This window comes from Sarcophilus harrisii, chromosome 2 (genome assembly GCF_902635505.1).
Source record: "Sarcophilus harrisii chromosome 2, mSarHar1.11, whole genome shotgun sequence".
Classification (NCBI taxonomy): Eukaryota; Metazoa; Chordata; class Mammalia; order Dasyuromorphia; family Dasyuridae; genus Sarcophilus; species Sarcophilus harrisii.
In genome coordinates this window covers 516,117,921-516,136,569 of record NC_045427.1, presented here as the reverse complement: position 1 = coordinate 516,136,569, position 18,649 = coordinate 516,117,921, and the positions used below count along the sequence as shown (strand labels likewise).

General features: G+C 34.5%; 1 protein-coding gene across 1 annotated transcript in view; it reads left to right on the top strand.

Moving 5' to 3' along the window:
* The first annotated feature begins 7,054 nt into the window (after window positions 1-7,054).
* NOX5 (NADPH oxidase 5) overlaps window positions 7,055-18,649 on the top strand; it is a 41,302-nt gene continuing 29,707 nt past the window's right edge. Inside the window, exon 1 of the mRNA XM_023498421.2 lies at window positions 7,055-7,129. Within this exon, the coding sequence (XP_023354189.2) occupies window positions 7,074-7,129 (56 nt within the window). The 5' untranslated portion in view covers window positions 7,055-7,073. The remainder of the gene's footprint in view (window positions 7,130-18,649) is intronic.

Genomic DNA, 18,649 nt, shown 5'->3' with positions numbered 1-18,649 from the left:
AAAACAAAAAAAATCCCTCCTGGTTCTAACTTTAGAGGCTGGAGCTGACCGGGAAGCATGTGTGATCCCTTTGTCTTTCTTGATTGAATGGGGCTGGAGTGGGGGAGAGACTAGTCTTGGGAAAACAAAGGGGAAAAAATGGTTCTTCCCCTGGTCTTGGGCCTCCCTTTTCATCATTGCTAAATCACAGAACTTTTATGTTGCAGCTTTCTTTGTCCTGTCAAAAACAAGGACTGTCAGAAGAAGGAATTGTTGAAAAGGGGGAAAGTCACCTCCTTCATCCTTAGGAACCTTGAAAGGAGCTACTAGTTTGATCCTGTCATCTGAGTTTCCGAACAGTGTGCATAAGTATGTAGTTGGATGACCTGGTAGATAAAACCTTGAGTTTGAAATCAGCAAAACTGGAGATTAAGTCCAGCCTCAGACCCGGAGTAAGTTACATTTTGCCTCAGTTTCCTCATCAGTAAATTGGGAATCATAATAGCACCTACCACTCTATTATGAGGATCCAATGAGAGGATTATAAAGTGCTTAGCACAGTGTCTGGTATATTTTAAATGCTATATAAATGTTTGCTGCTACAATAACAATAACTACTACTACTCTACAACAATAATGATAATAATCAAGAAATAATGATAAAAGTAAATTACATAAGTGATGATGAATAATGTTGATAATAATGATGATAAATAATAAAATAATAATTAGCATATTTTAAGATTTATATAGTGGTCTGCAAATATTATCTCATATTATCTCATTTTATCCTTACACCAGCCCTGGGAGGAAGGTATTCTTATTATCCCCATTTTACAAAGGAGTTGTGGAGAACTGGGGGTGAGAACCTGAGGTAGGATCTGAACTTAAATCTTCTGGACTTTAGTTCCAATGATCAATCCACTACCCATTTTCCCACCTATGACCTCCCAGGTGATCACACCTGCCTTGGTGATGTAATCACCTATCTATTCTGTGCATAGGTTGCTATGTCCAAGCTGTACTTTTCCAGGCGTTCTGGTCTGCCCAATATGCACTGTTAGCAGTAATTTGCGTCATTCTGACCTGACACAAACCCCCATTCCAGGCTGCTCATTGGCTGGCAGAGGCCGGGAAGCTTCAGGAGCACTGAGTTCTCATGGGAGCAGAATTTGCAGGAAATGATTAGCCACCTGCACAGAAAAGAGGAGAGAGGTCTGAGAATGCTGAAGTTTCTTCTTGAACCCAACTTTCTCATAGTCCCTTCATACACTGACTGATTTATCTACTTCTTTGTTTTCATTTGTGTTTCCTTAGCAACATTTTAGAAAGCATTTAATGGTACAATTAATGATAATAAAGCGCTGAGTCTCTCTCTATTCTCTTCTGGAGAAAATTCACTTTGTAAGAACACCGGTGTCTGTTTTGTCGTTCTTTTCTGTAGCTTTTCATGATCTCTGTGAGAGCCAGAACAGCTGGCCTGATTTCTGGCATTTTCATGGGTTGTACATTCCACAACTGCCAATGATACTACAAGACATTTGGGGATATCATGCTGTACATATACTAAAATACGTATATACTAGCATATACATATGCTCTTTATATATATGTATCTAATATTGACAGCATTATACTGTGTATAATATATGCTAGTATGTATATATATATACTAATTATAACTAGTATTAACAGTATTATACTGTCAAATGGACAGTATAGACACTGAGTACTATGAAAGTTCAGAAGAGGGGGAGAGTTTAGTGGGTTCAGATGGTCAGAGTAGTCTTCTTAGAGGAGGGGGAAACGCTCTGGGCCCTGAAGAATGGGGAGGATGTTGATGGATAGCCAAGAATGGCAAGACTTTCTAGGTAGAGACAGTGAGATGAGCAAAGATGAGGGAAGAGGATTCTCAAACTGAGCTTGGAGGATAGAGAAGAGAGAACATTTTAGCTGATCCAGTGAATTTGTGTGGAAGAGTAATAAAGTCACAGAATAATAGCTCTCAAGCTGGAAAGGATCTTAGAGGCCATCTCTTCCAACCCTGTTATCTGACAGATGAGGAAACTGAGAAAAAAATTGATCTGGTTCTTTGGATTTTTTTCCCCATAGTATTTTATGTATAACTAGTCTCTCCAAAGACATATTTAGTCTCTTCAGTTGGGAAGCATTTCTGCTATTTTTAAAATTTCTTCTAACAATGCTTCCTACAGGGTTCTGTAGTAATAGGTCCCCAGATCAATGAGATAGGCTGAAGGACAACAGTCTGAATCCCAGGTGACCATCCAAGTAGGAGGAAAAATATGTGGGTGTGGGGTATCTAATGTTCACTCACTCAGTCTCTTCATTCTTGGTGGAATGGATAAAGTGTTAGGCCTGAACTGGTATCCAGCTCACACACTTCTAAGGAGGTCACTTAATCTCTCTCTGCCTTGGTTATTGCAACTGTAAAATAGGGAGGATAATAGTACCTACCTTGTAGGTGGAGATCAAGTGAGATAATATTTGCAAAGCCCTTAACATATATCAGGCACTCTATGCATGTTTATTCCCTTCCCCTTTGCCTCTAGGTGCAAGAGTAAATTCAAAGGTGAATAAAGCACAGCCTAACTCCTCTAAGAGTTTATAGTCCCATGGAGAGACATAATCAGTTGCAAAATTAGTACCTAATGCAAAATTGAATAGTTTTTTAAAATCTAAATAATTATTGAAGATAGCAATAAAAGCCATAAACAATGATGTGAACTTGGTTATGGAAATTTGCTTGTTTTGCTTCATGGATGTTGTCCCAACATTCTAAAGAAACAGACTAAATTTTATTCCAAATGTTACTGCCTTTTAGGAGAAAACACACTTCTTGGTCACTGGAGATTGCAAATTAGAGGAGGAAGCTCAGAGAAGTGCTGGGATATGTATCAAATAATTACAAAACATCTCCACAAATTCCTTTTCTTTTATACACAACAGCAAAAAAAGTTCTTTCATTCTTGGAGCATTTTATTGTATTCTCAGGTGACCTCTGTAAATGAAACGGATTATTTTCTCATTTTACAGATGAGGAAACTGAAACCCAGAGAGATTGAATGACTTGTTAAATGTCTCACTACTAATAGTGAGAGAATTAAGGAATAGAACAAAATGTCTGGGTTTTCTCCTTTTCATAGTCCCTGGAATCATTCTTATGATTGGAATATTGTAGATCACTAAATGGGGATGTGGGCACTGCTCTTTGTAGACTCTCATGTAGTCAATTTGACCTTTGGAATCATCTTAGAGCAGCAATTCTTACTCTTTTTTGTGGGTCATGGATTCATTTCGTGAAATCTAGCGGTCTCTGAATCCCTCAAAAATTTTAAATTCATAAAAATAAGATACATAGATTACAAAGGAAATCAATTATATTAAAATATAGTTATTAAAATATTTTATTAAAGAAAGTACTTGATCTTAGATTAAAAACACTGGTGAGTCTCAAATAAGGTATAAAGTTGGAATTTAATGTTTATTTGTGAGACCAAGGTCTTTTTGCCTAACAAATGCCATTCTATTTTCTAATAGATATACATCCTTGCATCCTAGAGTCCCCTTTGTTGACTCAATCAATTCAATTTGGCAAATGTTAATTAATCACATACTATTTGTTTATCACTGTTCTTGGCACTGTGGGAGATACAAAATTTAATTAAATCATGAATGAATCCAGTTTGAGACTGTCCAAATTCTTATGAAATTCCAGAGTTATTACGCATATAGAGTAGTCTAAGCACAGATAAGATAGAAAAGAATTTCTCAGAAGATACTGACCCAATTTTTAAAAATGATGGATCTTCTTTTTACATCACATTTGTTTCCAATTCCCCTACTCAATGTGAAATGAAGAAGAAAGAAAAATAAATAAATTCAATTAACCAACATGTTAACCAAGTCTGATAATACAATACATACCTTTATGTCATTATGTCTGATACAACCAAGTCTGATACAATATTCCACACCCATAGACCCCACGCCCACAATTAAGCTCCATTTATTCCAGTTCTTTCAATTGTTAAAAGAAACTTTTTGTTCAGATCTTTGCCCTCAATAATAAAGCAAACTCAGGTGAAGAAAACTCAAAGGGTTTATTGTAGCACCCAAGGTGAAAGCAAGCTGAATGTAGCCAGGTAATGAAATTCAAACCTCACCACTACTTTTATAACTGCGTTTCCTAATAGGGGAAAGATAATCCAGAAAGGTATACATTTCAAAAAGGGGGTGGACTTCTACCTAATCACCAGATTTTAGGGAAATGAGATTTGAAAAAAGGAGATGAAAACACTTGGCTATCTGGGGACTATGAGGTATGAGAAGGAGATGGGATCAGAGCTTGGTCCATCTTCTTCTATGAACTACTCTGGAAGATAAACAAAACTGGAAACTGTGGGATAGCTCATCTCCTAACAGATTTCATACAACCTCTTGGAAAGCTTGCTTCTTTTCTTATTATACTCACAGAATGGTCCTGTAATCATTCAATTTCATTATACTATTTGCAGTTTGGGTAGTCATGGGGCTGAGTCATTTCTTTCCAGAGCAAAGCTACTTATTAATAGAGTTGTATTTTATTGTGTTATTTGTTGTGTATATTTATTACAAATAGTAAGTGCTTAATTAACATTTGCCAAATTGAATTGATCGAGTCAACAAAGAGAACCCTCAGATGCAAGGATATGTAGCCATTAGGAAGTAGAATGGCACTTGTTAGGTAGAATGACGTTGATTTCACAATAAAATTGGCCTAGGCCTCCCACCAAGATCATCCAGCTGGGTGAGCTTAATTAGGAGAGGATCAGGGCAAAGAGCACGCACACACGTGCGCATTCGTGAGAAAGAGGAGGAGGTGGTGGTGGTTGGAGAGAGTGGCTGGACAATAATAGGAGAGAGTAGCACATTCCATGATTCTGAGCCAAAATAAATGCTTTGGTCTTATCTCTACTGTATAACCATTTTTGTACTGGGACCTTTCCCTTCTCCTCTACAGCTAGTAATTGAGGAACAGCTGAAGAATCATCCTTTCCATTAGGCAGAATACTAAGAATGCTACATTTAGAGACCACCAGCCTTACTCCAGATGCTCATCTTGCCCATCACTAGTTGTGTGATGCTGGGGAAAATCTCTTCATCTCTTGTTAGACTCCTCACCTGGACAAAACAAGGAGGCTTCAAAGACAGTGTGCTAAGTCAAGGAGCAGCAAAAGATGGATCTCAACCTGGAAGAGCACAGCTGTGAAATAGAGTCGTGATGTCGAGTCCTGATGTCAAACTCAATTAGAAATGTCTCTTGAAAGGCATAGCAAGTTGTGCATGGTAAATGTGTATTGCGTAAATGCTTGTTTTATTCCATAAACTAAAAATAAAATAAAATAAATGAGAAATGAGACATCTAAACTATACTTAAGGATCCTTGCAGGTGTATAGTGACTTAAAAAACATGAACATTTGTGGTGGTTCATTCATTTCAGTTGTGTCCGACTCTTTGTGACTTCATGTTTAGTGTCATTTTGGTAAAGACATTGGAATGATTTTCCATTTCCTTATACAGCTCATTTTATAAATGAGGAAATTGCGGCAAATAGGATTAAGTGACTTGTGTGTGGCCAGCTAATAAGTGTATGTGGCCAGATCTGAGCTCAGGAAGAGGAGGCTTCCTGACTCCAAAACTCTCTCCTGGCTCTGGCACTCTCTCCACTGGACCTAACATTATCCATGTTCTATTATAATTTTATTTATTTTGTAAATATTTTCCAAATTATAATTTACTCTGATTCCTGACGTGCCCAAAGAGAGAACCTTTATTAATACTGGACTTGGAGTCAGGAAGACAACTACTTACTAGTTGTGTGATCCAAGGCAAGTCATTTCTTTCAACCTCAGTTTCCTTATCTGTTAAATGGGGAAAATATTAGCACTTACCTCACAGGGTGGTTGTGAAGATCTAATAAGATTGTATGTATAAAGTACTTTATAAACTTAAAGTACCACCAAAATATGATTTATCATTGTTATTTTTATTATTATTATAAGTTTATATGGACTAACAGGATTGGAGGAGTCAAAACGAGAAACATCAATCTTTCATCTTCTGGAGAAGCTTCAACCTTTGAGTGATACTATTAGTGGAAAGAATTGCATAGGTCTCTGGGGGAAATTGGGTTTGTTGGAAGGCAGCATGGTCAGTGTAAAGATTTATGGTATTTGTAGTCATATTGCCTCTGCCCCTTACCTTATATATGGCAAATCCTTTAATTTCTTTGGGGCCGATTTTCTTCATTTTTAAAATGAGGAGGATGAACAGATGATTTCTAACGTCCCTTCCTGCTCTTGTTTTGTGAGGCTATGAGGGAGAGTTACTTTGAAACTTTGGGTATTCTTTTGTGTTTTGCATTTTCTGGGAAAATCAACTCAATCATGCCTTTGATGTGTTGTTAGTCTAAATGCTTGTTTGGGAGCTAAAAACCTCTTTATTTTTCTATATAGACATAGACATGAACTCTCTCTATATATCTGTCTCTCTGTTTTTCTCTTTCCCCTCCCACATGTATGCAAATATACATATATGTATATATGCATGTATATATATCTATATTCTGATGTTCCTAGAAGAAAGCTCAAGTCAGGGCCAAATGAATGAAAATCTGATGATCTCTGAAGTCTCCCTAGGTAAGAACAGGAGCAAAAAAAAAAAAACAAAAACGATTTGTTTGAAATTCTCAGAATTAATTCTAATTTTTGCAAACCCAGAATTAGGATTTGGACAATAGTTTATAGATGGGAGAAAAAAGGTAAATGACTAGATGACCTCTATCTCGATGAGAATCTTCTTCCAATTCCATCTCCAACCTATTCCCAAACCACAAAATAGATTTCTTTGGAAACAATTTGAAGGCAGCCAAGTGACTCATTAGCCAGCAGATTTCTGAAGAAGAGGAGGGTGTGTCAGTTGGCAAAAAATTTTGGTTCAGAAATCAGCAGTACATCTTTCTTATTTGTCATAAAAACATATAAATTCACAGATGTCATTTTAGTAGCACCTAGCCCAGAGGCAGGGAGAGAAAATGAGCATAGATGCAAAATTGGGCCAGGCAGAACTGGAACTCCTGGAAAGCAGAGGGTAAGTGTTAAAATCATTGTTAATTCTATGTTCTGTTGATGCAGGTAGACTGGGATATGGGGAAACCTGATAGATGGAGAAAAGAGGAAATTCCTTGTAAGCATCCTAAACCTACACAGATAGAATTGAAAGGCTTGGGTTTGAATATTAACTCTATTACTGTCTGTGTGGCTCAAATCAGTTTGCCTTACTGTGTCTCCATTTTCTCTTTGTCAAATAAGGGGAATGGACTTGATCTCTGAGATCCCTTCCAACACTAGACTCTGTGATTCACCTTCTTTCACTATGTTCCCTTACCCAATATTACTTCTTCCCGTTACCCCATGCCTATCAAAACTTTTCTTTCCTTAGTTTAGGAAGATTGATTTGACAAAAAGGGGGTGGGAGGGAAATCACCCTTGCTCATCTTAACACTCTTGATTTTTGTTATTGATGATTTTAACTTTGGGGATTTGGGCATTTTACAAGAGTGTAGCTGGTTCAAAAGAATTATTCAAAGAGTTGATAGAATGCCATTCATTATGGTAAGAAGAAGTTAATAAAGAATTTCTAGAGAGTAATGGAGGAGAGTGTAGAATGCACAACCCATGAAAATGCCAAAAATCAGACCAGCTGTTCTGGCTCTCACAGAGAGCATGAAAAGCAACAGCACAACAAAACAGACACCGGTGTTCTTACAAAGTGAATTCTCTCCAGAAGAGAATAGAGAGAGACTCAGTGCTTTATTATCATTAATTGTACCCTTAAATGCTTTCTAACCACAAAGTTGCTAAAGAAACACAAATGAAAACAAAAAGTAGACAAATCAGTCAATGTATGAAGGGACCATGAGAAAGTTGGGTTCAAGGAGAAACTTTAGCATTCTCAGACCAACTGTCTCTGTCTCTCCCCCTTTCTGTACAGGTGGCTTATCATTTCCTGCAAATTCTTCTCTCATGAGAACTCAAGCAGGTGTGATCACTGGGAGGTCGCAGGAGGAATTGGGGGTCAGGGGACCTTCTTCTTAAATCATATCAGATAGATGGGTCACTTAATATCTTTTGCAGTTAGGGATCAGTTTATGTTATGAAGGTTAGGATACAACTGGGAGCAATAGGGACTGGCCCTTGGGCACTTCACACTGTGGACTCATCTCTAGAGAGTGGCCCTGCCAAATCTGGTTACTAATTTCCCCCTGTTATCTGTCAGAAGACCTGAAACTGAATTTTATTTCTACCATTTATTTCTACCATTATCTCTACCAAGACCTGTGCAGTCTTAAGCAAGTTCCTCCACTCTTCTGAATGAGTTTAAGGTGAGGGATGTTGGGCTAGGTGATTAGGAACACTGGGTTTGAATTCAGGGTATCTGAATTCAAATTATGGCTCTAGCACTTGTTATCTGGCTCTTCTCCTCTTGGAGCCTCAGTCTGTAAAATAAAGGTGGTTAAAGTCAATAACCTTTAAGATCCTTCCTAACTTTCTATATAAGATCTTAGGGTCCCATGATCATTACGATTACTTCCAGTTCTAAATCCTATAAAATAGAATTATGAATAGTGCTGGCTGAAACTGAAAAACTTCCTGTGATAGGATTTTACTGTTTTCATTTATTTCATTAAATAGTTCCCAACTACATGTACAATACATTTTAATATTTATTTTTTTAATATTTCTTTTTTCTTTTTTTTTCAAAATAGTATTTTATTTTTCTCAATACCTGCAAAGATAGTTTTCAACATTCACCTTTGCAAAACCTTATATTCCAAATTTTTCTCTCTTTTACTCCCTCCCCCCGTCCTTAAGACAGCAAGCAATCTGATATAGTTTAAACATTAATATTCCTTTTTTAAAAATTTGCATTCCAACAGTAATAGCTATGAAAACAAAATAATCCTATTCTTTTACTCAATATAGATTATTTGTACTGATTCACTGAGATTTATTAATACCAAAATATTATTTGCACAGTGTAATATTAATACTAAAGAGCTTATTTCTGGTAAAATAACAATATAAATTATTTCACTTTTTACAACTGATATAAAAAGTTGCAAAAAATTTAAGAATGAATATCTTACACTAGTGATGGTATCAACATTTTCTTTCCCAGTGAAATGATTTCTATGTCAAAATATAGTTCTTGTTCATCAGTGTTTCTAAATAACTTGAAGTTATACTATATGACTTCTTGCCAGATATACAATATTTTGGAAAGTTCAAATACCACATAAATGTACTTGCAATTTTGATAAATTTCTTGGTATGAAAAATCCACACAACTTAAAAATCTGCTACTATATATAAGATTTTCTAGGGTTAAGGTTAATGTTAATTTACATAAAAACTGATGTTCAGTAAACTCTACATTTGCAGAAAACCCAAGGGAAAGGGACACTATTTTGTTCCAAATCAATAGCACCAAAGAGTGTATTATATTTCTAATTTGTATTTCAACTTAATTGTATTTGATTGAAACATTAAAAATCTGACATTTTACCAAAATAAAATTCCAAGTTTTCTCCCTTTCACTCCTTGAGAAAATAAGCAATATATCATATATGTAAAGTCAAGTAGAACATATTTCCACATTAACAATGTTAAAAAAAGAAAACATACATCCATGCAAATACACACACAAACCCAAGAAAAATAAAGTTTAAAAAGTATTCTTCAAATTAGAAGATCAAAGGATAATCTACTTCTTAGGTCTGTGGAGAAGCAAGGAATTTATGGCCAAAGAAGAACTAGAATACATTATGAAATACCAAATACACAATTTTAATTATATTGTTAAAAGTTTTATGCAAAAAGAATCAATGCAGACAAGATTAGAAGGGAAGCATAAAACTGGGGAATAATTTTTGCACCCAAGGGTTCTGATAAAGGGCTCTTTTCTAAAATATATAGGGAATTGACTCATTCATAAGACTACAAAGCATTCTCCAATTGATAAATGGTTAAAGGATATGAACAATTGATTTCCAGATGAAGAAATTAAAACTATTTCTACTTATATGACAAAATACTCTAAATTACTATTAATCAGAGAAATGCAAATTAAAACAACTCTGAGGTACCAACTCACACATTTCAGATTGGCTAAGATTATCTGGAAAGATAATGATAAATGTTGGAGGGAATGTGGGAAAACTAGGACACTAATACATTGTAGGTAGAGTTGTGAACTTATCTAACCATTCTGGAGAGCAATTTGGTACTATGGCCAACTGTGCAAACTCTCTGATCCATCAGTATCTCTACTGGGTCTGTATCCCATAAAAAAGGACCCACATATGCAAAAATGTTTGTAGCAGCCATTTTTATAGTGGCAAGGAACTGGAAACTTGAGTGGATGCTCATGTGTTGGGGAATGACTAAGTTAAGATATATGAATATAATGGAATATCATTGTTCTATAAAAAACAATCAGCAGAATGATTTCTGAAAGAACTTGAGAGACTTGCATGAACCGATACTAAGTGAAGTGAGGAGAACTAAGAGAACACTGTACACAGCAACAACAAGATTATGCAATGATCAACTCTGTTGGATATGGCTCTTTTCCACAGTGAGGTGATTCAGTCCAATTCCAATAGACTTGTGATGGAGAGAGCCATCTGCATCCAGAAACAGGACTATGAGGACTGAATGTGGCTCACAACATTGTATTTTCACCTTTTTCCTTTTTGTTTGATTGCTTTTTATTTTCATTCTCATTTTTTTCATTTTTAAATGAAATTTCAAGTGTGGAAATATGTATAGAAGAATTGCACATGTTTAACATCTATTGGATTACTTGCTGTTTAAGGGAGGGGTTGGGGAGAAGGGAGGAAGAAAAATTTGGAACTCAAATTTTCAACATTATATATATATAATGTTGAAAACATGTATATGTATTTGGGGGGGGCTGAGGTAATTGGGGTTAAGTGACTTGCTCAGGGTCACACAGCTAAGAAATGTTAAGTGTCTGAGACCAAATTTGAACTCAGGTCCTCCTGACTTCAGAGCTCTATCTACTGCCTCACCTAGATGCCCCCTTTGCATATATTTTGAAAATAAAAAGCTATTATTTAAAAAAATCTGCTTCAGTCTATAGTCAGAATTCATCACTTCTCTCTCTGGAGGTAGATAGCCTTTTTTATCATGGGTTCTTTAGAATTGCTTGGATCATTGTAATCAGAGTAACAGTCTTTCACATAAATTGTCCTACAATATTTCAGTTACTCTGTGCAATGTTCTCTTGTTTCTGCTCACTTCACTTTGCATAACTTCCTGTCAGTCTTTCTAGGTTTTTCTGAAACCATTTTGTTTGTCATTTCTTATAGCATAACTGTATTCTATCACAATCATATAGCACAATCTGTTTAGTCATTCCATAGTTGATGGAATCAAATCCAGTTCTTTGCCACCAGTATCATCAAATTCCAATTCTTTGCCACCATGTAGAATTGTTATGACTATTTTTGTACAAATACATTTTCCCCTTTTTTTTTGATAGAGCTATTAGAGGTATTTTGGGGTCAAAGGTAATACACAGTTTTATAACCCTTTTGCCACAGTTCCAAATTGTTCATAATGTTTACACAAGTTCACAACTTCACCAAAAGTGCACTCATGTCCCAATTCCCCCCCACTAGCATTTTTCACTTACCTTTTTTCTGTCACACTGATAAGTGTGAGATGGTATCTCTGAGTTGTTTTAAATTACATTTCCCTAATAGTTATTTTGAACATTTTAAAAATGTGATTATTGATAGCTTTGATTTCTTCTTCTGAAAACTGCCTGTTCATAACCTTGACCAATTGTCAACTGGGCAATGACTCATAATTTTTAAAATTTGGCTCAGTTCCTCATATATTTGAGAAATTAGGTCTTCATCAGAAAAACTTGCCTTAAAATTTTCCCCAGTTTCCTATTTTCCTTCTAATGTTAGCTGCATTCATTTTATCTGGGCAAAATCTTTATAATTTCATTTTACTTCCCTTTTGTTTGGCCATAAGGTCTTCCCTTATCCATATATCTGACAGATATTTTTTCCTATACTTCCCTAATTTACTTTTGATATTACTCTTTATGTTTATACCATTTATCTCTATTTTACCTTGTCTTGGTATATGTGAGATATTAGTTTACGCATCATTTCTACCAACGTTCTTTTCAGTTTTTCCCTCAAGTTTTTTTTCCCCAAAATTATGAATTCTTGTCTCCAAAGCCTAGATCTGTAGGTTTATCAAACACTACATTAAATGGTCATTTTCTACTGTGTTTTGTGTATTTAATATATTCTATGATGCACTACTCTATTTCTTAGCCCGTACCCAATTGTTTTTCATCATTACTTCTGTGTAATATAGTTTAAAATCTGATACTGCTATTGTGTCTTCCTTTACATTTAAAAAATTGATTCCCTTTGTAATATCTGGGCTAGCTTTCTGGAGGGCCTTGGGACTAGCCTTGGTCTCAGCAGAATAATCACCATGAGAATAGTCAGGAATAAAGTCCAAAATCTTTATTGTCCCCTTCACAGTCTGTGTCTGTCATAGTCTGACCCAGTCTCCTCCAGCAGTCTGCCAGTCTCCCTTTAGTGCAGGAGGCAGGAGACATGAGAGCCATCATGAGGTTGGTCAAAGATAGAATGTCTCTCTTTTAGTCCTTTTTAGCCTTTATATATCTTATTGTAATTACATCATCACAGCATATTGATTATGTGTGAACTAGAGAACCATTACATCACCATACTAAGTACTAAGGATATGTATACTAGAGAACCATCATCTTATCAATTCCACTGAATTAACACCTTGTTTTAAATATACTTCTCCAAAATTCCACCCTCTACACCCTTTATATTCTTGACCTTTTGTTTTTACAGATGAATGTTGTTATTAGCTTTTCTAGCTCTATAAAAATAATTCTTTGGTAGGTTGATTGGTATGGCACTGAATTAAAAAGTTAACATAGGTAAAATTGTCACTTTTATTATATTGGCCTAGCTTGCCCATGAGCAATTAATATTTCTCCAATTGTAGATCTATCTTTATTTACATAGAAGGTGTTTTGCGTGTATATAGTCGTGGTTTTGGCAGATAGACTGTCAGGTATTTTATATTGTATGCAGTTGTTTTAAATGTAATTTTCTCTTTCTATCTTTTACTACTGAATTTTTTTTTTGTAGTAGTATATAAATATGTTGATGATCTATGTGTATTTATTTTATATATCTTATAATTTTTCTAAAGTTGTTCATTATTTCAACTAGTTTTTAAATTGATTCTCTAGAGTTCTCTAAGTATACTATCATTTCACCTAAAATAGTGATAATTTGGTTTCTTCATTGCCTGTGGTTTTTATTCCTCCAATTTTTTTCTTGTCTTATTACTATACTGGACATTTCTAGAATAGTGTTGAATAATAGTGACAATGGACATCCTTGCTTCACATCTTATCTTATTGGGTATGCTTCTAGCTTATGTCCATTATGGGTAATGTTTGTTTTTGGTTTTAGATAGGTGCTACTTATCATTAGTTTTCAAGTTTTGATTTTACCTCCACAATATTTTTAGCATCTCTTCCTCTCTAAGCATTTAAATTGCTATCCCCCTACCTCAAGTCCTTGGATTATTATAATGGTCTCCTAAATGGCCTCCTTTCCTCCAGCATTTCTTCTATCTAAACCATCCCCCACAGAACTGTCAAATTGAGAAAATATCACTCCTCTTCTCGAAAAAAAAAAAATCTCAGTACCTTCTTTTTGTCTGTAGGATAAAATATAAACTATTCTGACATTTAAAGTCCTTCCCAATCTGACTTTTACTCAGTCTTCCCAGATTTATCTCATATTACTCTTCTTTATTATATACTCTGACTTTCCTAAAATTCAGATCTGACAATCTCTCTTACTATCTTTGTCACTGTCTTCTCTTCTGCTCCCCTCTCTCTCTTTCTCTCTGTGTCCCCCCCCCCCACCCCCCGGTCATTTGTCTCTCCCTGTTTGTCTTTATTTCCCTTTATCTTTTAAGCTATAAATATTTACATACATATTGATTAAATTACATATTAATTAAGTACTATTATATGCTTATGAAATATTTGGTTGAAGAGGGCACTAGCAGTTGGGTGATCATATGAAAAATGGTGTTTAAGTTGAATTTTGAAAAAAAAAATGATCTTAAGAGACAGAAGTGAGAAAAGAGTGAATTCCAGGCATTAATAAAAATGTAGCATAAAAGGTAAGATGGTTTAGGTAAACCTATTAGGTAAACCTAGATTGCAGTGTGCAAAAGAGTTTTTCAATCATGTCTGACATGAATATGTTTATTCTTCATGGACTTATTTGAGACAGATGTTATTTGATGTTTATTTGCAAAGAAACTGGAGTAGTTTGTGATTTCCTTATCTAGCTCATTCTACAGATGAGCAAACTGAGGCAAACAGGGTTAGTAAGTGACTTGCCTAAGCTCACACACAATTAGTAGGTGTTGGAGGCTGGATTTTAGCTTATAAATAAGAATATATTTATTCTTATAATATATTTATTAATATAATATAATAAAATATATAATATATTTATTCTTATAAGAATACTTTGCCTTATTCTTGGCCCAGCACTTTATGCACTGTACCACCTAGCTATTCCATGCAGAGGGTAGTAGTGTATAGAGATGGAAATGTAGGGTGGGACCAGGTTGTAGGGAAAGGCTTTAAGAAAGGAGAGTCTATTTGATCCTATAAGTGATAAGGAGCCATTGGAGTTTCCAAGTAGAAGTGTTACATGATCTGACCTGCACTTTAAGAAAATAACAGGCAACTATTTGGAAAATGGCTTATAGAGTATAATTTAAAGAAATAAAGACCAATTAGGCTTCTATTACGATGGTCTGGGCAAAAAGGGCTGAAGTAGGATGGTAGCCTTGTTAGTGCCTACAAAAAATGTATAGAGACTGATTGAACATGTAAGGTGAAGAAGGAGGAGTTGGGTAAGCCACCTTTGAACCAAAAACCGCAGAAAAGGAAAAGAGAATGGGGATAATATTAAGGTGTTTAGAGATATAGACAGGAGGGGGGAAAGAGTGGACTCACGAATGGCCTCAATTCTCTCACTAAAGTAAGAGGTAATATTTACAACTGAAGAGGGTGGGGTGGGAAGCTTGAGGAGAGAAGAGACAATTAGGGATAAATAAAAGAATTACTATGTTTTCCTGAGAGTCCAGATGATTTTAGAGAATATGCATCTGCAGTGAACCCAGTGGTTATAGTTACATGACTTCTTCAAACTCCATTACACATTACCTGAGTAATAGCTTAGAGAGCATGAATTTGTAAATTTTCTGATCATTATGTTTGCATTACTTCTAAGTCCATTCCATATTACACAAGCAATAGCTCTTTCTATTAGTAATTTTTTTTTCCTTTTTAGGTGCTTGCTTGGAGTATATTTCTGATAATGGGATTATTAGGTCAAAGTGCATAGCTATTTTTATTCCTCATTTATATTGCCAGATGGTTTATGGTTTATAAGTCAGAAAGTCAATTTGAATTTTTAAATTGATAGGCATTATTTGACTTTTCAACATCTTATTTCCATCCTAACTGAAAAAAAGTTTCCCTATAATAAATATGTACAATCAAGCAAATATAACGCCACGCTGACCATGACCAATCATGCATATTTCACTCTAGATACCTAGTCTATCACTTCTCTGTCAGCATTCTAAATTATCATCCTCTGGAAGCATAGTTGTCTATTGTATCAATCAGAGTTCTTAAGACTTCTACAATTAGCAAAATTACCTATAATTTTGAATGAGAAAAAAAAATGGTCATTCAACAAACTTGTAAATTTTCAGGAATTTCTATCAACCAAATACGAACTTAACAGAAAATTTAACATATAAGAGCCAATATCAAAAATCAATTTTGGATTCAACATGGACAATGTATTTAAATATGGGAAAACTGTTTATTTTTTTAACATGGGAAATGTATACTATATGTTTAAGATTCACATCAACAAAAGAAAGACTGGCATAATTAAGTTAAAAATAACAATTATGTTATACAAATGAGGTACAGAGGAAGAACAGACACAGAGTCATTAGAAGGGGAAGGGGGTTCGTTGTTCTGAACACCTACTCACATCAGGAATGGGTTCAATAGGCAACACTACATATATACATATAGCACCTTTCAAAGTCTATAAAGAAAAAAGGGAGGATGAATGGGTATATGGGGAAGCAAAAGGTAAGGGAAGAAGACAACGAGAGATCTTGGGTGGAGGGGGGTTAAGTAATAGCAAGGCAAGTTATAGAGGAGAATTTAATTAAAGAGTCAGCAGGGATAGAAAGGACATGTCTATATATGTGTGTGTATATGTATGTATATGTATATATACATATATGTATATGTATGTATATAGCTACATATGTATACATAAATATATCTTTTCTTAAGTATAGCTTGCTTGGGGGTGGTGGAGGTATGAAAGAGGAAAAAAAAGAATAAAGTAAATTAGGTGCACCACTGAGAACCAAAGAACAATTTACAAGGAAGTAAAGAAAAAATGGACATTCATGAATTAATTTCTTTTACTAATATATATACTTTATTGTTCTGATAATTTGTTGTTATATATTTTGAATCCTCCCTGATGTTCTGCTGGGCACATGACAATGTCCTATTTTATTTTGCTTTATTTTGTTTTGTATTCCTTTTCTGTTTTTCTTTTTTTCTTACTCTGTTTTTTCAAATAAAATAAATTTTAAAAAAGACTTTAACAATTATTCATTTTTACGATGTTGTTATAGTAGAATTTTTTTCCCTGTCTTGGTTCATCTCATTTCACTCTGAATCATTCCAAGTGGGGTTCAAATGATACATGTTACCTTTTTCATTTGGATAATCTTCTATTTCCATCCCAGATTATCTGAAAGAAGTCCCACTCCTCTCCCTTTCCTTCTTAATATATCTTTTGCTCTCTCCCTTTATTTTCCCTTTTAAAAATTATCAAAAATAAAAATAAAAATAAAAAACTCCAAGGCTCTCCATTTTATTTGATTCCTTCTGTGACCCCCACTGACATCATCATTTAAATCAATGCTTGTGTCATTATACCCCAAGTAGAATGCAAACACTTCATAATTATAAAGTCTTTTCTGACTGATAACTTTGACTTATCTTTTTGTGTTTCTCTTTATTCTCACATTTGTACTTCAAAGTTTTATTAAACTCTGATTTTTCTTTGGGGATGACTAAAAGTTCTCTACTTCATTAAAGATCCATTTTTGGTCCACTGTAAGATTATATTTAGCTTTTCTGGATAATAATTCTTAATTGTATTCTTGATCATAAGTCTATATCTTTTGTGTTCCATAGCCTCTTTCTTTCTAGTAGTAGCAACTAAATCTTGTGTGATTCTGATAATGGTTCTTTGCTACCTAAAATTCTTCTTTCAGGAAAAATTTTCTTTGACTTTCAACATTTAGATTTTGACCATTCCATGTCTAGGAGTTTTCAATTTCTTTCAACTGATGATTAGTAAATTCTTTGAATTAAACTTTGCTCTCTGATTCTAAGTTGTTAGCAGTTTTCTTTCATGATTTCCAGGCTCTTTTTTCAGATGTCACCTTAGGCTAGTATAATGATTCTTAAATTATCTTTCTTTGAACTGTTTTTGACATAAGATAGCTTGGCTTTTAATATTTCTTTTTTTTTTCCTATTTTCATTAAATCTGATTTTGTCCATTTTAATTTTGAAGGTGTCTATTACTTGGGTATGTATGGTTTTGTAACCCCTATTCTAAGCTGTTAATTCTTTTTCAAATCTCTTCCCATAGTTCTTTTATAATTCTTTCCTCTATCATTTTCATTTCACTTATAATGCTACCTTTTAATTCATTTTTAAATCTTGTATTATTTCTTCTAGTCATTCTAACTGATCTTATGGGAAAACTTTTTTTTTCAGGCTTTGCTTATAAGCCTTTTGGAGTTTTTCTCTTTTTGATTTGCATCTTGGACATCCTTAATTGCATAATGCTTTTTGAAATCAGTCTTCTACATGTATTTATCATTACAATATTCTCAATTTTACTACCATAACCCTTAATTCATTTCAATAACATTTCGGGCTCCAGTTCTAAGATTGCATTTCCCACTGTTTCCATTTAGAGTTGTCCCTTTCCTGCCATCATATAGAAAGAACATGAATCTTATCAGGAGATAGCTTCATTTCATGTCATAGAATTATTTGCTGAGAGAAGTTTCCTATCAATCTATAGGATACATATATATATATGAATATATATATATGGATATATGTATGTATACACCATATACATATATACCTGCATATATACACATGTGTGTATGTGTGTATACATAGATGCACACACAGATATACACATTTTCTTTTTGTTTTCAGGTTTTACTTGCCATAGTCCCAGAGGTTTGGCGTTTTTTACTTTTCACCCAGATTCTGGGATCCATTTTTTTACCCTGTTACACTGGGATCATAAATATGAATGCTTTTATATTTGAGGGGAA